At 41.1% G+C, this 21,045-nt stretch overlaps 1 protein-coding gene across 1 annotated transcript; it reads right to left on the bottom strand.

Annotated features, from left to right (window-relative positions):
* Positions 1–1,253: 1,253 nt before the first annotated feature.
* On the bottom strand, positions 1,254–20,011 carry cdhr1a (cadherin-related family member 1a). The gene is made up of 17 exons (XM_036547439.1): positions 19,945–20,011; positions 19,166–19,261; positions 18,468–18,613; positions 18,303–18,353; positions 18,079–18,168; positions 16,694–16,780; positions 15,907–16,023; positions 15,284–15,427; positions 14,751–14,829; positions 14,183–14,283; positions 13,386–13,589; positions 10,587–10,739; positions 10,257–10,421; positions 6,581–6,648; positions 3,922–4,150; positions 3,456–3,710; positions 1,254–1,793 (listed from the first exon to the last, which is right to left on the bottom strand). The coding sequence occupies exons 1-17, from the start codon at positions 20,003–20,005 to the stop codon at positions 1,254–1,256; spliced, it is 2,586 nt and encodes an 861-aa protein (XP_036403332.1). The 5' UTR covers positions 20,006–20,011.
* Between the last annotated feature and the right edge of the window lie 1,034 nt (positions 20,012–21,045).

Raw genomic sequence — 21,045 nt, 5'->3', positions numbered from 1 at the left:
GGGGGGGGGGGGGGGCGTATGGGGCCTTGTAACCCTAAAGTCTGACATGACTGGGCCCCAGGACAAAGAAGTTTGACAAAGACTGCTTTACTGTGTATTCATTCTAAATGCTTCCCAATGCTGCACGAGAATACCACACAGTACACCCTGAACTTAAAGTCCTTTTGCAGATGTGACTGCCATTTTTTGTATTACAGTCAATAGTTCATTAGCCTTAATCATCAAGACAGACCATCAGAATTATCTGATGTCTTATGACAATGATCAGAAGATTGAACAGAATTATCTGATGTCTTATGACAATGATCTCTATCGTCACTGACCACAACAGGAATAGAATCCTTAAAAGGCAGTGAGGGTGGTTCCACACAAAACTGAAACCCAGGGAAAGTGCTTTATCAGACATCCCATGCACCTCTACATTGGAACTTTAAGGACCACTGTACAGCAAACTACTGACCTGAGATAATTTCTGGATAATTTAAGGGATCCTCTGGTTTACAAACACCCTGGCAGTGCTGTTGTAATAGAGAGAACAATGTTTCCTGTGACATATGCCCTCAGAACAAAAATCCACCGTTATTACAATCCCCAAAATATCTGCTTTCAGGCTGTGTGGTGTGGGGTGGTGCTTGTGTGAGTCTTACTTAGATCCCCCTTTAATTGAGGAGGTGGCGGTGCGGTGTGAGATAACAAGCTGATTGAGGAGGTGTCTGCTTCAGGACTTTACCTGAGTGCACTGAGTCGCTGTGCTGCTCTAGGAGACAGAATGCACACTGCACAACAAAACAGCCCTGCTTAGCCTTGGAACACACAATCACAGATATAAATCCCTAGTTAAACTGAACAGCAGGGATCAGTGCACTTTTAAACTCTTTTTCAATTTAATTTAGTTGAAATATGTCATGTGGATGCATGAAATTTGTTCTTGCATATTTAACCAGGGTTTATTTTCATTGGTTAATGGAAACCGAGGATGGACATGTCTTCTCTAAAAAATCCTTTTCTGCACGCATTGCCCAAGTAGCTCATTCACTGTGTAATACTTAGGGTTCATGTCATCCTTGAGTTTCTGAACTTGGGTGCCTTTTGAATTACACAGAGAGCTCCTGAGAGAATGTTCTCACGTGAGACACTCCCCTTCAGAAACCCATGCAGCCATTGGCTGATGGGACAGAGTGATGACAAACAGACAAGTAAGCCAGCTTGTGGATATATGAGTCCATCCTTATGCAGTTACCGTGGAGATGGAATCAGTACTGACTGGTTTCCAGCATCTTCTGTTCCAGCCTCATCTTGAGCTCCGTGACCAGTGCAGAGTTCAGGCTACTCTCCTTGCTTCTGAGTGACTTCCTGGTTGCCCTGGATGCCATCATCCCAGAAACAGTGGGCAGTGGTCGCTGCCTCTCAGCAGGCTGGGTGTAGAACTGGGCGGGTGGGGGCGGAGAGGGGATACAGGGGGGTGAAGGTGGGGGGCGGTGGATGTTGTTGTTGTGATTAATGTTCTCGGTGTTGCCCTCCAGGTCCTTGACAAGGAATTTGTCAGCCGGGTTGTTGGGGTGATGGAAGGGTACCTGCAGCGTCCAGGGCTTGCGGACCTTGGGCCTCTTTCGGATGATGCGGCGGGCTGGCGTGATCCGGTTGGACTTTTTGTTGCGCATGAACATGGCCGTAGAGATCATGACCGTCACGACTACCACCATGCTAATGATGCCTGCCACCATGCCTAGGACTTTCATCGGATTGTCCCTACTTTGCATTAAGAAGGCCGCCATGGGGCCCTTGAGTTGAGTCTGTAAAAGAGCACAAAGAGAATACTTTAAATCAAGTCCATGGGACTGAAATAAGACTCCCTTCATCATCTGTCCAAAGACATGTATGAATAGAAACCATGCCAGATGAGCCCAGACAGCAAGCCAGTTTCAGGAATAAGCTCCATCCACACACCCACACACCCTCAGACTGGCCAAACTCACACACTAATGTCCTCAGACAGGCCACAGGCACACTCCATTGCTCTCAGACTGGTCACACCCAACAACCACACACCCTCAGACTGGCCACACCAACACACGAAAGAACAGAAACATTCACATTCGCTTGCTGTTCGAAGTCATCTGGCGTTGTTGTATGTTTCACCAGGTGTGTCCACTGTGATTGGTCGACTGCAGTGTGTCAGCTTTAAGTATATGAAGCTAGGGCATTTCACACTGTTATGATGCTGTGCATGTCTGGACAAGATCAGAAGGGTTGACTGGGGCACCTATGCGTGGTATAGGCATGCTATATGCATGTCTTATCACAGCATCAAAGTCCACTTCAGGTGCTAAGTGACTATGCTGTGCATCATGTATTCCTGATCCATTCATAAGGCTCCATTAAGAATAAGGAACCAATTCAAATGAAATCTCCTTGGAACTATTTCTATATGAATATCTGTGATTACCATGAGAAACATACTTGTTTTGAAGCATGGCACATCCAAGTGGTGGAACTGTATTGGTTTTACTGCATGTATGTGAGAATGGATTCAAAAACAGCGAATTGAAAATCTCCATAATCATTTTGTGGTCCTACGAACTGTGCTCCTGTACTCTTTTACAGACCAAATCTACTAAACTGTACTAACACAAGGCTCTAAGCCTACACATCTCTTCCACAATCAATGTGAGTCTTAGTGACTTACTAAGGAGAAACATGAGGTGGGATGACCAGAAGGAGAGATTTAAGGATAGGGCCTCCGAATAATCTTTCTGATCTTGCCCTGTGGTTTAACCCTGGACCTATTCACAGAATTCCAGTATATGACAGAGGAAATAAGGACTGTTATAGAGACAGTGATGACAACAATGCTCAAACAAATCCCAAAAACAGTCCCTGGACGCTTCCTTAGGCCCAGGAAGTATGAAATTGCTCTGGATTTTATCTGAAAACACAATACAAGAATAGTAAAGCTTCAATCACATTCTGACACTGTGCTGAGTCCTCATTTAAAGTCCTTTTAAAGAGGAAGGCAAACTAACAACTGTAGAAGAAGAGTAAAAGCATCAGAAACAGGTCATTTGAATTCAAATTCATTCATTTGATAAAATAAGAAAATCTGGAAGCGTGACTGTAAAATAAAAAGTTCCAAAAGTTATGGTTATTTCATAAAGTATCAATGGTTCAAAATAAGTAAAGCCAAAATTTGTAGAAATTCTGAGTTGGCATCAGACACAAAGAATTTCCTTGGGCCTGTCCTAAAGGCAGGATATAGTGATGTCTACCTTAGGACAGGCACTGAAACAAATGTTATTGATTACAATTCAATTAATAAGACTAATAGGACCTGTGTATATGAAATGTAATAAACATTAATAACACATTAATGATGTGTTACTTAGTGGCTTAGTAATAGGACAGTACTGTAAAGTGCTGTGTCTGTATGAAAACCATGTGAGGGCATGCGCACGTACTGCTTCAGTGATGTCAATCTTGACCACGGTGGTGGTGCTGAAAGAGGGCGAGCCGTGGTCGCGGGCCTGGACTACCACCGACCAGGTACAGTCCCTCTGCTTGGTGATGTTCTCCACGATGTCCAGGGACTTGATGTAGGGCTTCAGCTTGATCTCGCCCGTGTCAGCGTTGATGTCGAAAATGTTGTCAGGGTCCGCCTTCATGATGGAGTACTCAATGATGTTGTTGGGCTCCTCTGCGTCATCGTCCACTGCCTGGAAACAGAGCCAATACAAGATCAGATTCACAGCTCTGTGTTCACTCTACTGACTGGCCTAGAACAACTGTTCCCTCTAAGGAAGTCATCATTGCTGTATATATGTAAAATAAAATAGATGAAATTGAAAATGGACAATTATGAAATTTACACAATCTGCATTGCATAATTAGTATTGATATTTTTTATTACTCTTAAGTATCATTTACCTCTATTTTCACTGGTGCCCCGATGACCATGGTCTTCTCCAGGTAGTTCTCATTGAACTCAGGTGGGTGGTCATTGAGGTCCAGCACTGTGACGAACACCTCAGCCAGGCTGTACTTGCCCTCTGTGTCCTCGGCCTTCACGTAGAAGTTGTACTTGGACTTGACCTCGGCATCAAGGCTGGCCCAGGGCTGTGTGTAGATGATGCCAGACGTCCCATGAATGAGAAACCTGTAGAACACCAGGAACAGGTGCTGCCTGGTCACAGGTGTGCCTGGTGGAACAAGTGTGGCCTGTGTGGCCTGGTTCTATCATTGGTCAACCAACTTCATTGGCCAGCTGTATCAGAGAGAACTACTGAAGCATTGCGTTTTTGCCTGGAAGAAGAGAGAACACATCTGCGTTCACCCAATGAGAGGTAAGGAGAATTACTGAAAGAAGCACTGTTGTTTTTACGTGGAACAGGCCTGCGAGAGAACAGGCCTGCATAGACAGCTGGCTGGCTCTGGTCTATGCACCACAAAATAAACATGGATTAGACATCCTGAAAGAGTCTATTTAAGAGTGATTCACTGTTTTAATATTCCGGATTTAATGCATGTGGGTTTCTATTAGAGCTGAAGTAGGAGTGGCAGTTTAGGCTGTTAGTATTAGTTTTAACAGGCTGTTCCTGGTGTGTTCTCTTACTGTTGTAATTAGTAGCTCTGAGGTGAGATGGGTGCATGAATTTGCAGAGAATCTCAGAATCCTCAGAATCTCTGGAATCTGCCAGCCCTTGACTGAAGTGGTCCCAGGACAGAGGGCAAGCTGGGCAGACTGTATTTTCTTCTCCAATCACATTACGAGATTAGCCTTACTCAAAGTAGGCTGCTTGCATGTTACATGCAAGCAGAACAACAACAGATCACTACACATCTCGACTCAACACCACTCCATTTGATTCACCGCCTTTGAACCCATTTTAGGAAAACACTTTTTTTCCATTCCTCCTTAGTGATCTTGGCCCAGGTGGGGTTCTGGCTGATAGTCTGTGACTCATGATGAAAGAGGCTTATGAGACAGATTTAACATATTTATCCCTGCCAAATGGTGCACTCCTCTCCATTTAAGCTCCATTGTACTCCTGGAAAAAGAGAACTACTGTGTTTTCACATGGTTCATATTTATTGGTTTTGAACTGTTGGGTGACTGGTCACATAAACCTGAATCAGATTCACTTTATCCTCTGGGAGGTTTCAAAGGATTCAAGGGCTCTGGATTTATTGAGTTAAGGACTGAAACAGAGAGACGGAAGATAGAGCCCTTTTCCAAGAAGCTGGATATCTGAAATAATATTTTGGATATTTATATTTGCATTTTTTGTTAAAAGAGGATCTAATAAAAATAGCAGACAAAGAAAATAAAATTAAATCCTCTGGAGAACTGGTGCAGTTCAAAACAAATGTTAGCCAGAATGTTAGGTTCATAATGTTCCAAGACATTCCCATGTCCCACAATACTTTTCGAAGTCCCTACTGCTCTCTGTTAACAAAAATATGTGTCAAAATATATTGCATATATTTGGAAAAATGTCCACATTATTGCGTTCATACATGTAGTCAGAAATGGTAAAATTAAAAAATTATGTATATATATCAAAATAAAAGAAAACACTCTGTCAGAGGTGATAATAAGAGGTGATAAAAGCATTAGCTGAAGATATTGTGTTCATTAACAGCCATCCAGAGTTGCTCTGATTATTTCACTGTGTAACAATGACAGAAATGAGCATGTAATTTTAACTAAAAATCAAGTCAAATACTGAACAAGCAAACAAATGACATTTTTCAAGGCATATGAATATTAATGCACATTACTTTAGAAAGTAAAGCAAGCCTCACTATGCATCTGAATATCTATTAGGTTAATCCTACAAAAAGCATGTCAAAACACAGAGTAGGTCTGTGCTCTAGTATTTTTTTTAGGTCTGAGCTCATCTGAAGATGCTCATAAAGTAATTTATGCTTTATGCTGCTCATAAAATAAACCCCAGAAACTGAGCAACAGATGGCAATGGCTAATAAAATCAACTGCAAGAGTGTCATACCCTGTGGATGAAATCAGTAAAAACCAAATGCTGATTGGTCTTAAATTCAGCCTAAATATCAGTTCAATTTGATAAACTTAAAAATATTTTTTTCTTTGGTCAATATTGGAAAAAATCTAAAATACTGGGCCATGTGTGGAAAATACTGCCATGAATCAAACTGATATATGTTGCCTCTTTCCAGTCTCATTATTCTGTGCACAAGATCCCCCTCCTGGGCAGCAGGCCAGAAAGAGCCTGTGTAGGAGAGCCTGTGGAGGAGCCCCTTACTATGTGAGTAAGCGTCCTCTTCCTGAGAGAATAAGTGACCACTGCCTGAGGTCACAGGCATGGGTTATTTGGCATCCTGTCTCTGAATTATATAAAGAAATCATTGTCTCTGTCATCTCGCACTGCCCCTTTCCCCCTCTAAAAAATGTCAGTGCTTTGGAGCTAATGGCATTGCATAAGCCTTTGGGAGGGATTTGCAGGGCTCCTGTACCCATGCAGCAGCTGGGGGCTTGGCGAGCCTTTAGACCCTGGCTGACATAATCAGTCCAGTGCTACTGGCACAGAGGAGCCGAAAATCTACTCACAAATCAATGCCAGCACCATAAATGGAGTATTTGACTTCACCCCAAAGGCCAGAATCGGGATCTGTTGCCTGCAAAGCAAAAAACAAAACAAAACAAAAAACACAGAAAGCAAATTGAAATAAATTCATTTAAATAATTATATAAAGACATAAAGGAAAGGAGAAAGAGAAACATCAACACATGGGACTAAACAAGAATATACATATCTGTTTAATTTCTCTGCTTATGGTGGCTTACATAGCTGGGAAGGAGTGGGCCATAGTGGTCAGCAGCTTTTTAGAGTGACAGTCTGGTTAGAAGGAATGACCCCTAATGTTCAGCAACTTTATATAGTGACAGGCTGGTTGGAAGGGATGACCCCTACTCAGTGTGCGAAATACCCAGTGGCAATCGGGGGTCCCCTCTACCGATACTTGCCAACACTTAGGTTTCAAAATACAGGAGAGAGATAGTAAATAAATAAGTAAATAAATAATTGTATATAGTGTGTGGATTGTGTGTGTAGATTGTGTTTCATAGATAATCTGGCAACTTGGTTAACGTCAGACAAACATACAAAACTTATGGATCTGTGTATGACGATTATTCATAAAAAAGTTTCCCATGCAAATTACGAGAGTTTCCCAAGGAGGGTCCTGGGAGATGGCCTTGAAATACAGGCTGGGAAAATCGGGAGTGTTGGCAGGTATGCCCCTACCTAGTGCTCCAGTGTTATGCTGAAGTCTTACACAGACTCAATACACAATATACAAGATTTCACAGATGCAAGCCAAGGCAATCATCTAGGCTATACACACTTTGCACACACATCACCAAGACTTATATCGTTAACATGACTTAGCAATTTGAAAAAATATGTGCTTAGTGCCTAACGGAAATAAATGTCATTGTTTTATTCACTTAAGTCTTGTCACTGAATCATTGGATGAAGAATGTGCTTTATTTTCTGACAACCTGCGCATGTCTTTTGACCACAACTTTTGAATCATTGCAATGAAAAACAAATACATTATTTTTTGTTTATTTTTCATACAAAGTGGGATGTAATGTAAGCCCTATGTTGGAGACAATGCAGAAATTTGCTGTGATTTCAAAACCAGATTACTCGACAACGCTTTGTCGCACAGAGAAACAACTATCATCAGAATGGGTAAGTTCTGCTGTTTATTTTGATATGCGGTATGTTGTGAAGGAATAGGTAAGCCTACTTTGTGACTTACTCAACCGAGAAGCAGGAGTGTGAAAATGGGTGAAGAAATTAGTAAAGATATTACTTTGCAGAAGTTTGATCTGTCTTCATAATGTGATTACTTCGGTATGTACAAATATGTGACTACCATCATTACAAAGCTCCGGTTCCGCTCTTTCTTGTGATATGTGTTCCATATCTATGCAAACACTTTGTCACTTTATATTGGAAATTTTCCAGTTGGTTTAGGCGAGGAGCGGCGCTACGGTCCGTTATATCACTACTAATTATACATTTATTAAAACAGGAAGGTAAGTTTTTGTGGTTCACTATGTAATATTAGGTCACCAGTTCACCTATCTCACTATACCTATCACTATTAGCTACAGCTTGGATAGCTACAAAACAGATAATAAACTACTAACCAACATTATTAATCATCGTAAGAGACAAGTTTTGGCAGTATAGCTATAGCTAACTATCTCTAACGATCGTTGGAATCAAAATAATGCGTACTTGGAAGTATCCGCAATATCAACGAAAGAGTGGGAAGAAATATACAGGTAAGCAGAAAAGAGAACGAAGCAGATGTTTGTATTCTTCCGGTTTGTGCCATTCGCATGATAGAAACGTCATCAACACGCCCACTCACTCGCTGTGAACTCTCTGGCAAATTACCTGCTCTATTCACGTATGGACTCACTCCAACATGAGACGGCCTTTGTACTAGGGAGCTGGCAGAACTCCGTATCATGTCCAGTCCGACTGATTCGGACGTTTGCGGTCTCACATACAGCTCCTCCGGCTAATGGCTAGAAGTTCTGGCTTCCAGTGCCTGTCTGAAAGGGGCTTATGTAAGAACGCGTCTGTCACAGACAATCTCCTGTTGTATGCTACATGTGTGAAAGGGCAATTCCGGCCAATTTCCGGACCCGATTCTCCGGACATTTGTCCAGAGTTCATGTGCGAAAACGGCTATGGACAAGCAACTAGCATCGTTAGTGATGAATACTTTGTGAGCAATTTAACTGAGAAGAAGGGATGTGAATTTGGATGGCTGCATCTGTCGGGCTTTAAGGGTTAAAAGACATTTTTAGTGACAACTGCAAGGGACAAATAATTTTTTAAAGATTTTTCCAGAGACCCCCCAAAATTTTGCTGTTGAGGCTTTCAGGGGGTCTCAAGTGTCAATCAAAGGGTCTCGGAGACCCTCCGTATTTAGCATTTCATCAGGCCATATCTGAGATACACCATCCTACCAAAGCCATGGGACACCCCATCTGCAGGAAAATTGTTATGACCATGGGTACAACTACATGTGGTTTAAAGAGAATAGCACTGGAACAATAGCCAACACAGAGCTGTGACTTTAACCTGATACAACATCTTTGCAATGAACTGGAATGTGGAATTAATGGCCTCTTTTAGTAGTGGAGCTTACTTATAAAGAAGGAGCACAATGAAACATTGAAGGTGTTGTAAAGCCCAACGCCCTATTCATTTCTTAGAAAAAATACACGCTTTATTCATAGCTACCTCTGCCAATAAAGTTAGGTAGAATAGTTTATGCATACACTGGGGATGGATAGAGGTGTTGTACTTATTTTTCTTTTTATTACTTTTAAATTATTTTCTTCTTTTTGCATTGCATTACATGGTTTAGCAGACGCTCTTGTCCATAGCAACTTTGGCCACATTTTAAAATGTGTGGTGAAAGCACCTGGCCATAGGGCACAGTGACCTTTTGGTGATGAACGCTGGTTATGAGCCCTGAAATATGAGTCCCTGATTCTGAGGTCTGGTTATTTGAGCCCTGGATATTAGGCCTGATTCTGAGGCTTGGTTATGAATTCTGGTTATGAGCCCTAGATATTAGGCTTGGTTACGAACCCTGATGAGGCCTGGTTATGAGCCCTATTTCTAAGCCCTGGTCACAAGCCCTAGGTTCTACTCTCTTACCCCTTTACCCCTTAATGTCTATTAAATAAGTAAAGAAATTAAATACTAGTTTGGCTGTTTTTGAGTATAAGTTTTTAGTGTAAATGCACAATTTTTGTAAAACACTCTGCAGTCAGTGGTGAAAACAATTTTCCAAGGTTTATTTGGTACAAACTATTTGTATTTTAAGTCAAAGAAAAGGGTGGACAGTACTAAGCATTTTGATAACGTGTTATAACTCAGCAGAGAACTCAGTTAAGAACAAATCTGCCATTTCAGTATTACGCAACAGCATGAAAGCAATATCCATCTGCAAGCTTACCTCAGAGCTGACTCTCAGAAACATTAGTCTCATATTGTTGTTACTATGTTTTAAACTAAAATATCTGATCCTTTCCAAAAAAAATTGTCATTTGTGGTATGGGCTGGTACATGTTGTTTCAGTGCCTCTTTGAAATCGTCTTATCGTAGCAAGCACTCCACACCAATGGCTGTTATTTAAACATTTCTATTTTTGGAAAGGATGGAGCTGAGCCCTGGGATGCTCACCGTAACGGACACAACGTTGGAGCCCCCTGGGGAGTTTTCGGGGATTCTGGCGATGTAGTAGTCGGATGAGAATTTGGGGGTGTTGTCGTTGGTGTCAAGCAGGTGGATGATGATGTCAGCTGTTGCACTGAATCTTTCGGGTGTGTCAATCTCAACCGCGAGCAACTAAGACAAAAACAAGACAACGCACAAGTTGTCCGAGTCCACCAGCATTTGAACTCATGAGAGCTCCACACTCGGGGGCTTTCACTCAGGGGCCTTCATCAAATGATCTTTATCAGCTCTCAGTTTAGAGGAAAAATGCACTGAGAAGACATGATCAGGTCTTACCTTCAGGTTTAGGAACTGGTATTTCTCATAGTCGATGGCTGCAGAGTCTTCAACTATTAGGGTGACCTGGGCTTCATTGAGCACAGTCTGGGGTACCACCCTTAGCATGTTTCCTGGTCCCACCAGCCTCAGGTTAAATTTTGCATTGGCTCCCTGCAGAAAAACACCTTCACACAGGAACTCTTATATACATGTACAACCTCAGGTCATTCATGAGATTATTTACATTATGTAAAAGTGTTGTCAAGTTTGTAATGAGGGTTTCTCTACTGTTATATGATTTACTTTTTGTAGAATGAAGCAATGGATTCTAAATCACTGTTGCTGGAAACCAAACTTGACAAAGAGTCTTGAAAACAATAGGAAATATTAATGTTCATGTTTCAGTAATATTTCCTTTGAAATTGTGAGGAAACAGTTGTTTCTGGCACAACACTAAACATAAAAATAAGAGAAACATATTTCTCTGTGTCGTAAAAGCATCTCTGTTAGTTTAGAGGACTCAGAAAGTGTACTCCACACATATTTAAACAATCCACTCACAGTGTCAAATTTAAGTCACAAATTCGCTCCACCAGCTCATCCAGTGCATCCTATTTTTGTTTGTTGTCTAATTGTTGAATTGTTTTTAACAGCTGAAATGTCATGCACAGATGAAATGCTCGTCAAACTTAAATGGCAAAGTCAACAGCATACACAATTCATATGAAGCAAATGGACCAACAGAGAAAGAGCAAGACTACATTGCAATAGGTCTTTGGTAAAGCTAGAAACAAGGTGATGGGCATTCACAATTCATAATGTCATAAAATCTGGCCATGTGTAGACAGAATGGGAGGGGTGAATTTTTGTAAGACAACAGAATTAAAATGATTTCATTTCATCAGGCAATCTGGTCATCAAAATGACAAATATGTCAATCTAGAACTCTGTGAAGTAGAACATAGACCTGACATTAGACCAGTCTCCAGTAGGGATGGGTGATACCACTGATTTTTCTTTTCGATCCGATACCAAGTAATTCTAAGACTAGTATCCCAACACTGATACTGATACCAATAATTTAAAAAGTCTTCTTGTGTACACAAAAACAGGAAATCTTTGTGATTTCTATAGTGAAGATTGTAAGAGCAGACATCAAAGTTGTATTTGAAAGCTAGTATCTAGTATGAAAAACTATAAAGATCAGACTTCTCTATTTTGTTTTAATTGTTAATAACAGGCAATTATAAACACAGGTTCAATAAAATTCAAGAATGTTCAACAAATGTTGACTAACTGGCAGAATCTGTTTCTCTGCGTGCCTTACTACTGCCTTTCTATAAGCTAGGGGAGCGGAGCAAGAAGGTGGAAGGAAAAGCTAGCTCCTATCCTAAACAACATTTAAAAAATAAATAAATGAATAAAAATGAAGTTTATGTATTTAACTTCATTTATTTTATATTGTACAGAAACAACTATTTAATATATATACACCACATAATAAAATCACAAGACACTTGTTTATCGATCGAGTCTCAAACTGGGACTCAGGACTGTAAGTATCGATACTTTGGTATCGATCCACCATCCTTAGTCTCCAGCCTCTCTCTAGTCTCTTGTAGATGGCTGATTCTTTTTTCTGAAACTCTGGAGCTGCATCATATTTTTATCTTTGATGTAAGCAGTTATTAGTGGTTTACATTCCATAGAGGCCTCATTTTGTCATATTCAGTTTTCTAGTGTTTCTAATGGGAATAGTTTATGCAATCTCACAATATTGCATTGCTCTCCAATAGTGATTAAAAATATGAAATGAATTGCATAAACTGACAAAAGCAAAACTGGAACACATGCTTGTTTGGGTGGATTTATAAACATTTATGTAACATTCAGCAGGATATTTTCATTATGATAATACTTATCAAAGCATAGTAAGGCTTATGTAAAGCTAATGATTGCTCTTTACATTCTAAATCCATTCCTCTGTCAGTACTCTGGCCCCCTAACTGTTGTGTTTATGTTCTCCCCATCTGTCATTGTGGTCCATGTACTTTTGTTTGTTGTTTTTCCTTGTGTTCCAGCCCTGCCCCGCTCTCCGCCCTGTCTCCGCCCACATGATTACTGTGATCATCTCCACCTGCCTGCCTGTGCACCTGCTTCCCATCCCCTCATCAGCCTTGCCCTATATCTCCCCTGCGTGTCTCTATCCTGCTGCTAGTTTGTTGCAGTGTGTTCCTACCTGTTTCGTCCCCGCCGTTGGTCCTGCCTGCTGCCTTGCCCCGATCGCCTGATTGCCTGCCTGCCTGGTTCTTGACCCTGCCTGCTCCTGTTCCTGTTCCTGGTTTTGCCTATGGACTGTCTGCCTGGTTCTTGACCCTGCCTGTTTCGAGTTTGTGATTTTGCCTGACGACTTCGATAAACCCGCTTGGAACCAGAAGCTCCTGTGGTCCGCGTCTGAGTCCTTTCCTGAGCCTTAATATCCTCAGATCATGTAGCAATACTACATACCACATTGTTTATGTGCCACACAGAAAGCTGCCATCTTTAGCCTTCAAATTCAAGACTGAAGCTTTTAATTTAAATAACATTGCACACAGCCTCTCATGCTCTGTGTGGGTGATTTTACTTGGTTAAGCCAAACTTCCCTTTATCAATGCAATGAAAAATACTCAGTTCTGTCTTTAACAGTGAGTGCAAACAAGTTTTGTAGCATGTGATTATTGCAAGGCTGAACTACAGCATTAATGTGAAATCCATGGATCTTTGTGTCTTTTCATGTATTAATATTTTTTTGGTATGCTGAGAGCTCCACTTCACCTGATCGGAGTCGTTGACGGTGATCTTCAGTCCCCTCAAGATCTCTCCCTCAGGCGGGTGCTCATACATTGTCAGCTCAAACTTGTTCTGCAGACCGCTGTCACCGTAGAACGTGGGTGGGTGGTTATTCAGGTCGACCACACGGATGGTCACAGTCGTGATGGTGTTGTCCAACCGCTCGCCCCCAGCGCCCACCTCTGTGGCCTGTGCAGAGAGCAGTGGAAAGCATGTTCTTGAGGATGCTCTGACATGACATGGCACATAATACTGCACCCAAAGCAGGGACACGTACACTACTACAATACTACACTTGTAACTGCACCAGTAGCTATTAAAATGCTGATATTTGGCTTGGAAACCTATAAAAGGACTCCAAGGATTTTGACCCACCTTTTGGATATCATAAACAGAGAAAAAGGTGGAGATGGGTTGGAGAGGGGATGCTGTGAACAGCTGATGCGGAAAGGAAGTTGTGTGATATTCATATTCGTGGACTGGACTGGTATGACTAAGTTAGGTTAATTTTGCAGGAATTGTCTGCAATTCTCCTCCTAAATCTTGTTTTTGCCAGTTTAGTAACTGTATTCTTATTTTTATTGTGTAAAGTATAGCTTGTCCCATTTCAATCCAACTGACGGTACCTGTTCACCTGTTAATTTTAAGGTCCAAAAAAATCTGTGAGTGAAACCTGGTAGAAGTGTTTGGTTGGCTTATGTATTCTTGATTCATCCATCCAAGCGAGTTCCATGGGGATCCAACGGTATGTGCTTTTAAAAACTGCAGTAAGGTATACTTACCTTGACTTTCAGCTCAAACCTTTCCTTCTTCAGATGGGCTGGATATGCAAGGAGTCGAATGCACCCACTTGTTTCGTTAATGCTGAAGACCCCATCGGCACCTTAGAGTGCAAGCACACAATAACATAGGGAGCTCATGTTAGCCACACTAAGAAAACTCTATGTTTTTTTTGCTTGTGTTGTACTCTACCTCACTTGTAAGTTGCTTTGGATAAAAGCATCTGCCAAATGAATGAATGTAAATGTAAATAATGGCCAAAGGAATGTGTTAGGCAAAACCTAAATATATCGCATATATATATTTAGATTTAAATGTATTGCATTTTACTTACTTTACTTTAATATCTGGACTCCTAAAATTTCCCAAACAAATGTAACAAGTAATAAGTAGTAAATAAATAATAATTATTACTAATAAATAATAAAAATTTTAAATTAAGAGAGCATTGCACATTTTGCCTTTTGCCACATGGGGTTATATGTGATTTATTCAATCAAATCCTGGGAATCCTGGAAATCCTGGCTATGTTGACCTATCCCAGGATAAGGGAGTGATTTGCATGCTTACCGTTCACAATCGAATATCGCACAGGATTAGGGCTGCCTTGATCTCCGTCTTTGGCATAAACAGTAAAGATTTCAGAGCCCTGCAAATACAGCATAATGTATTTACATAATTCATATTTACATAACTTTGACAGCAAGGGGCAATTAACTGGAACTTCTGAACATAAGGCATTTTTTGACCGTGCACCTAGCAATGACTTGATTAAAAATTTAGAAGAGGTCTTTCAAGGGGTCCAATTTAATAAGTACTCTTCTCAGTGCTCTTGTTTTATCAGTGATCCCATTAATGGCATGGTTTGCATCAGCAGTGTATTCACAGTTAGGGCACAATATAAAGGGCATGATTATGGTTGCTTAATAATTAGTTGTGTGGAGGTGCGATAGAGTGTCACAGTGTGCTACTGGCTTGGATGAAACCCCAGTGTCATTCACTCACTTTGTTTTGGCTAAAAGACCAAGGGCCATTGGTAATGCTAATTTACATGAAGACATCACTGCATTAAATCCTTGCTTACCAGGTACCTTGACACTCACCGGCACAGAGACCTCATAAACGTATCCAAAATAAGGTGTGCCGACAAAGATGGGGGGTGTGTCCTGGGCGTCAATCACATTGATTGTCACGGTGGCTGAGGATGACATCACCTGGTCCTTTCCTTTGTATTTACCTCCACCATCCTGAGGCAGAGGGAGAGTGAATTTAGTGTCTGTTAGAAAAATATAAATTGGACATTTTCATTAATACACTCTTTTTATACACTCTGAGCTATAGAAATATCAACATTAAAAGAACAATATAATTCATACACCCTGAACTGTGGAAATATAAGCATAAAGAGGACTTTAGACTCAGAACTGTAGAAATATAAGCATTAAGAAGACGACATATTTCATGCACTTTGCTGTACAGAAATGAAACACAGAAGCTGCTGCCCTCAACTCGGGGATAAACGCACTGAAGATGCTCTGAAAGATGTGACCGTTGACCATTCCAGGCCATTCTGATTCAGGCCAGGAGTTCAGAGTAAAGATGCGGGGAGTAGCAGGCACTCTCTGTGCGCCCCCCCCCCCCCCCCCCCCATGTGTCATGTGACCTGGTCATGATGCCGAGACTGTCTCTTCCCAAGGGACATGGGAGATGAGGGCAGCACCCTCACCTTGGCAACCACCGTGATGAAGTGTGTCCTTGATTTTTCGTAATCCAGAGCTTCACCTGGTTTGATTCTCAGGACACCACTGTGGCGGTCAATGGCAAACTTAACCATGTAGCTATTCTGGGAATGAAAAACAAATGCAAAGGCATTTTAGAAGGCCTTCTAAATGGGGCCATATCCACACTCTAATCACCCTGAATGCTGATACAGATGACTTTTCTGGGTCATACACATGAGGTGCATTTTAGTAGGTTTACATAGCCCTTGCTTGTGGCAGTGCAGATTAAATGGGACATTGTGGGACATGTTGAAACAAGAGGTACAGTGTGTCTCCGCGGCAATCTGGAACGCCCATATGCCATATAGGAGCAGTTACAATCCCCTGTGTCAAGGCACACGTTGCCACAGTGTCACTCATCGGTGCCCAGATGTTTTGAGTGCATAAAAACTGCCAAACACAGTGAGACAAAGTGAGACTTGACATTTGCCACTGGCTCCCACCACCAGTAAACTGCATGCTAAGCCCCTGGTATGCCCCCAAAATGTAATTGTAATTTAATCCCGCTCAGCACAAATGCATCTTCAACTGTACTTTTGTCTGCAATCAAATGTGCTTAGTCTGCTTTATGGTCATTATGCACAGATTAACCTCTGAATCCTGCCTTTCTAACAATGGCTTTTACCACTGGTCTTCCGTTAAGGGCTTTCATAAATGTTTAGAAGCACAATGGCTCTCATTGTCAGAATGTCCTGTAGTAATAGGGGGTTGGCCCAGGTGAGCGGGGGTTACCTGGAGGTAGTAGGTGACGCTGCCACCAGAGCCCGTGTCCCGGTCCACTGCCTCCACAGTGTAAATGCTGCTCCCAGAGGGTGTGTCCTGGGAATGACACCATCACAGATGTCATTCACAGGAAAACAGCTGCTGTCATCAACACCATGCTAACACAGTCCACACCACACCACAAACACCTCTGAACCCCACCAAAGACCTCAGCAGCATGCATTCCCTCAGTTTTGGAAGTCATATTTTGCATTTTCTGTCAAATTATTTCTCAGTGTGAACTCTGCATCTTGATGATCCCATGGTATGATCCTCAAAAAAGTAGACCACTGCTCGGACCAAACAGAGAATAGATGGGGTTGGATGAGCTGAGAGTGACCGCACCACAGCGGGACTGTGTGTGGTGTAGTTATTCCAAGAGGCACACACCAGATAAGATATTTTTAAACAGCAGACGTGGTACTTTATTTAGAGGTGTGATAAGGTTTCATTCATTCAACATTCATTCTTGTGTTTATACTTTGAGATGCAAAATTAGAAGCTGGTGTGCATTTAGACTACATTCTCACAGAAATCACCTGCCCTGCCATACACCACCCTGTCAGTGTTGCTAATATGATGAGCAGCAATGGACACTGTGCCTTTATTGTCAGATATCAAACACTCTGTATACAAGAGTAAAATGGTTGGCAGGTATTTCTCTTGTTGTTCTGTGTTACACATTGATTGAGAGCAGTGATTTATGTTAGGCTAAAATGAAAATGGAGAAAAATGGAGATAACTCTTACATCCTTTCACAGGAGTTTGACTCACTGAAAGAACATGTCTTGAGGAATGAAGCCTTTACCACACACCAACCATGTACTGGCACCCTCATAAGAAGGTTTTCAAATGATCCCTCGTGTTTTTAAGTAAAACTAATTTCTGAAGAGTAGAGTTTTGGGTGGGTTTGGTATTGCTCCACCCACTCTAATAGGCGCTTCAGTCATTTACTGGAGCAGAGCTGGCTTTTAGACTCACAGGAAGCAGTCCAGAATGTTCCAGTTTTTTTTTTTTTTTTTTTACAAAATGCAGGTAACAGGTCTACAGTAAGGCTTAGAAGACAGCAGTATATACAGTTCAATGCCAATTTGACAGATTACTGGAATGATTTTGATTTTGGGTTTGTTGAATTGATGTTCTGATATAACTATCTCCTGATTTTGAGCACAAAATTACACATTGAAATTTCACAGATTACTGGAATGATTTTGATTTTGGATTGGTTGAATTGATGTTCTGATATAACTATCTCCTGATTTTAAGCACAAAATTACACATTGAAATTTCACAGTATAGCTTGTGTCATGACTACATATGCTATTCATTTACTTTGGTAGTAATTTGATCCTTACCTCTGGGACGTTCACAATGAATGGCAAGTTTCGAAAAATGGGCCGTTCATCATTAGCATCCGTCACAAACACTCTCACCTTCTCAACCACCTAAAATAATGAAAATCTCAACATGCTGTTTTCAGAGAATGACGCCACCTACATGGCACTGCCATCAATGAGCATCCAAACAATCTGCAAGCTTAAAAATGTTTAGAACGTATATGCAATACTCAAATACTTGCTTTATTAAGGCCATCCGAAATGCTGACAAGAACTTCAACTTCATCTTGTGTCTGGCAAAACAGTGTAAACCGTAATTGATATGATGGACCAGAGCACACACATCAATTGCTTAGTGTTTGAAAAACTGCAAAGACTCCATCCCGTCATTTTGCTTTTGCTTTTACCTCTCTGTCCAGCTCTTCAATGAGGGTTATATTCCCAGATTTGGGGTCCACTTTAAAATACTCCTTAGATCCTGCTTCAAAGGTCAGCCCAAATCTCACCGGCTGGCCTTCCGGGTCTGTTCCATTAAGAATATATACCTGCATTCCTAAAGGACAGGTGATAACAGGAATTTACACTACTTTAAAAAATGGTTTACAGATCAAAAAAGCCGCTATAATTTCATTTGCAAATTCCAAGAATGCAAAATGCTGAACATGATGCGCAGTTCTGTCATTTCAACTTGATGATCAATACAGGCCATATTGTAAACTCACAGGAAACTCATGAGCATTAGAGCTATGGCCTTAGATTTCTCTGAGAAAAACTAGATTGTATTTAATTAAGATGAAGCTATCAGACCATTAAAAACCCATTTATTGAGCTTCTGGGTGAGGAGTCACTACAGCCTTGTTGTTAGTGTTGTTTGGTTCTGACTGGTGATTGTGCTTACCTTACCTTAGTCCTGGCAGCAGATGTCACCCCTCAGTGGCCTTAATAAGTCTACAGCTTAACATTAGCTAGTCACGTGACCTCCACCTTAGCAGATTTCTGTCACACTGGCTGATGCATACATTTTTACACAGATAAGTGTGTGTACCTTTCTGTAACATTTGCAACATGGTCAAAGTTTGGTTTTCTCTGTTTTTTGATGTCTTACCAACTGGGGTGTCTTCTGAAAGGCTGAAAAGTGCCATGTTCCCATTTCTGCTCGTGGGACCATTATCGAAAAAATATGGGGCGTAGTCAGCTTGTGCTACAAAAAAAACAACCCTCTTTCAGAATTTTGACTCTCAAAATCTTCAAAAATCAGACAAATTTCTAAGACTTTCCTTACTAATAGCTACAGTACTAAATATACATATAGTGTACTAATAACTATACCTACAGAGATCCATTCTCCAATTTAGAACAACAAAGGTTTTTTTTTAAGTGACTTCTTCAGCTTCAACACATACTCAACAGGGATTACAACTGTAGTTACGCCATGCTGACAGAAATAACCACTAACTTGATTACTTAACTTAAGCATCCCCTCAGTGGTTTCAAGACTACTCCTAAAACATGTATACACTGTTGCATACCACATTACTACACTACACACCATACTATGTTACATTATAGAAGAGTGGCACTACAACCTTTCTACTGGTTTAATTAAATCTGTTTTGTAAATGCATTAACTCAGCTGCACAATACACAGCTCTACATTCTCTGGCAGCAGAGACAAACTCACTTGCTAAAAACACAGCAGGGGTGTGGACAAGGCAAGAGAAGGAAAAAAGCAATGAATTTGAATGAGGAATGAGCAACACTTTTACAACCACCACTATACAAACAGATGCAGCACCCACAGCCTTCCTGTGGAGCTCTGAGTTGGAGCCGTTACAGAGAAATTCCCAGGTAACGCTTGTAGAACAAACAGCGGGAGAGGCTTACCAAAGCAGACGTGCACCAGGGTGAGGAACAGGGACAGGTAGGCTTTGTGGATGTTCCTCATGCTGGAGAAGTGGGGCAGCAGATTTATCATGAAGGGGGCCCAGACAGGGGCAGAGGACACACGATGGCTCTGTCAAGTTTTGTGGGGCTCACAGGGAGCTGGGGAGGCAGAAGCTCTGTAGCTAATCCAATCACATGCCTCAAATCTCCAGGCTGTCTCAGATCATCTTGCTCAGAGCACCCTCTGGGGGGAGGTACATTCCACACTGAACATTGAAAGGTTCATGAGCAGTGATCCACTGTGAATCTGATCATCAATGCTTACCTTTCTTGTTTTCACAGTAAGAGTGACATACATCTATATGGTTACATGCCTTTCAATATTCAGGGTACATATTTATGAAGGATACACATAAATTATGTATTTTGTGTCCATTTACAAGCAATGCATTTTTAATGGAGTTGTTCCAAAACAATTATGCATGTCTTGATGATTTGGCAGAAATCAAAGTAGATAATGTTTTTCTGTTTGCTTTAACAATTTCCTGTATTTACTGCAAGTGAAAGAATTAATACTGATATTCATTGTTTGATTTATTGAATTGGTGATTTTAGCTGGAACGTATTTTTCAAATTTCAGTGTTCAGTGTTATCTGGAGGAAACAAACCCATGGCTTTTCTTAACACAATGTAGTCCAGCTTCTGTTTTTGTGTAGTATTAAATCTAATTCTGACTATCCTGCATGCATGTGTTGCATTCAATGGCAACCTTTCTCCCAGGACATTTTGCCAGGCTAATTTCCATTCTCTTTCTCAACTCCATTTTTTAGACTGAGTCAAAGCTGTTAGTGATTACAGATCAATGAGAGGAAAGGTGTCAGGTTATGGAAGATCAGTTAAAGGAGAATGGACATCTAATAAAATCTGGAAAAGGCTGAAGAACAGAAACTAAAACATAGCAATCTGCAAACATCCCAGAAACAAAAACAAAAAGAGGAAATAAGAATGAAAGTAAATTACTAGAAAAGTGCATTTCCTGAAGAAAATGCACAGAGTGATTGCGACTTGGCAGTGAACTCGGCAGCGAAAATGTGCTAACGT

Source organism: Megalops cyprinoides, chromosome 15 (genome assembly GCF_013368585.1).
Source record: "Megalops cyprinoides isolate fMegCyp1 chromosome 15, fMegCyp1.pri, whole genome shotgun sequence".
Lineage (NCBI taxonomy): Eukaryota > Metazoa > Chordata > Actinopteri > Elopiformes > Megalopidae > Megalops > Megalops cyprinoides.
The sequence above is the reverse complement of the archived record's forward strand: the minus strand, read 5'-3'. Positions and strand labels throughout refer to the sequence as shown.

What these genes read in the sequence shown, in the direction of transcription:
- cdhr1a (XM_036547439.1), bottom strand. Translation starts at nt 20,005, where the DNA reads ATGAGGAACATCCACAAAGCCTACCTGTCCCTGTTCCTCACCCTGGTG. An exon ending in TTCAGAAGACACCCCAGTTG is followed by an intron (nt 18,614 to 19,165) that starts GTAAGACATCAA and finishes CCTGTCCTTTAG; the next exon opens with GAATGCAGGTATATATTCTT. An exon ending in TTGAAGAGCTGGACAGAGAG is followed by an intron (nt 18,354 to 18,467) that starts GTAAAAGCAAAA and finishes CTGTTTTGCCAG; the next exon opens with ACACAAGATGAAGTTGAAGT.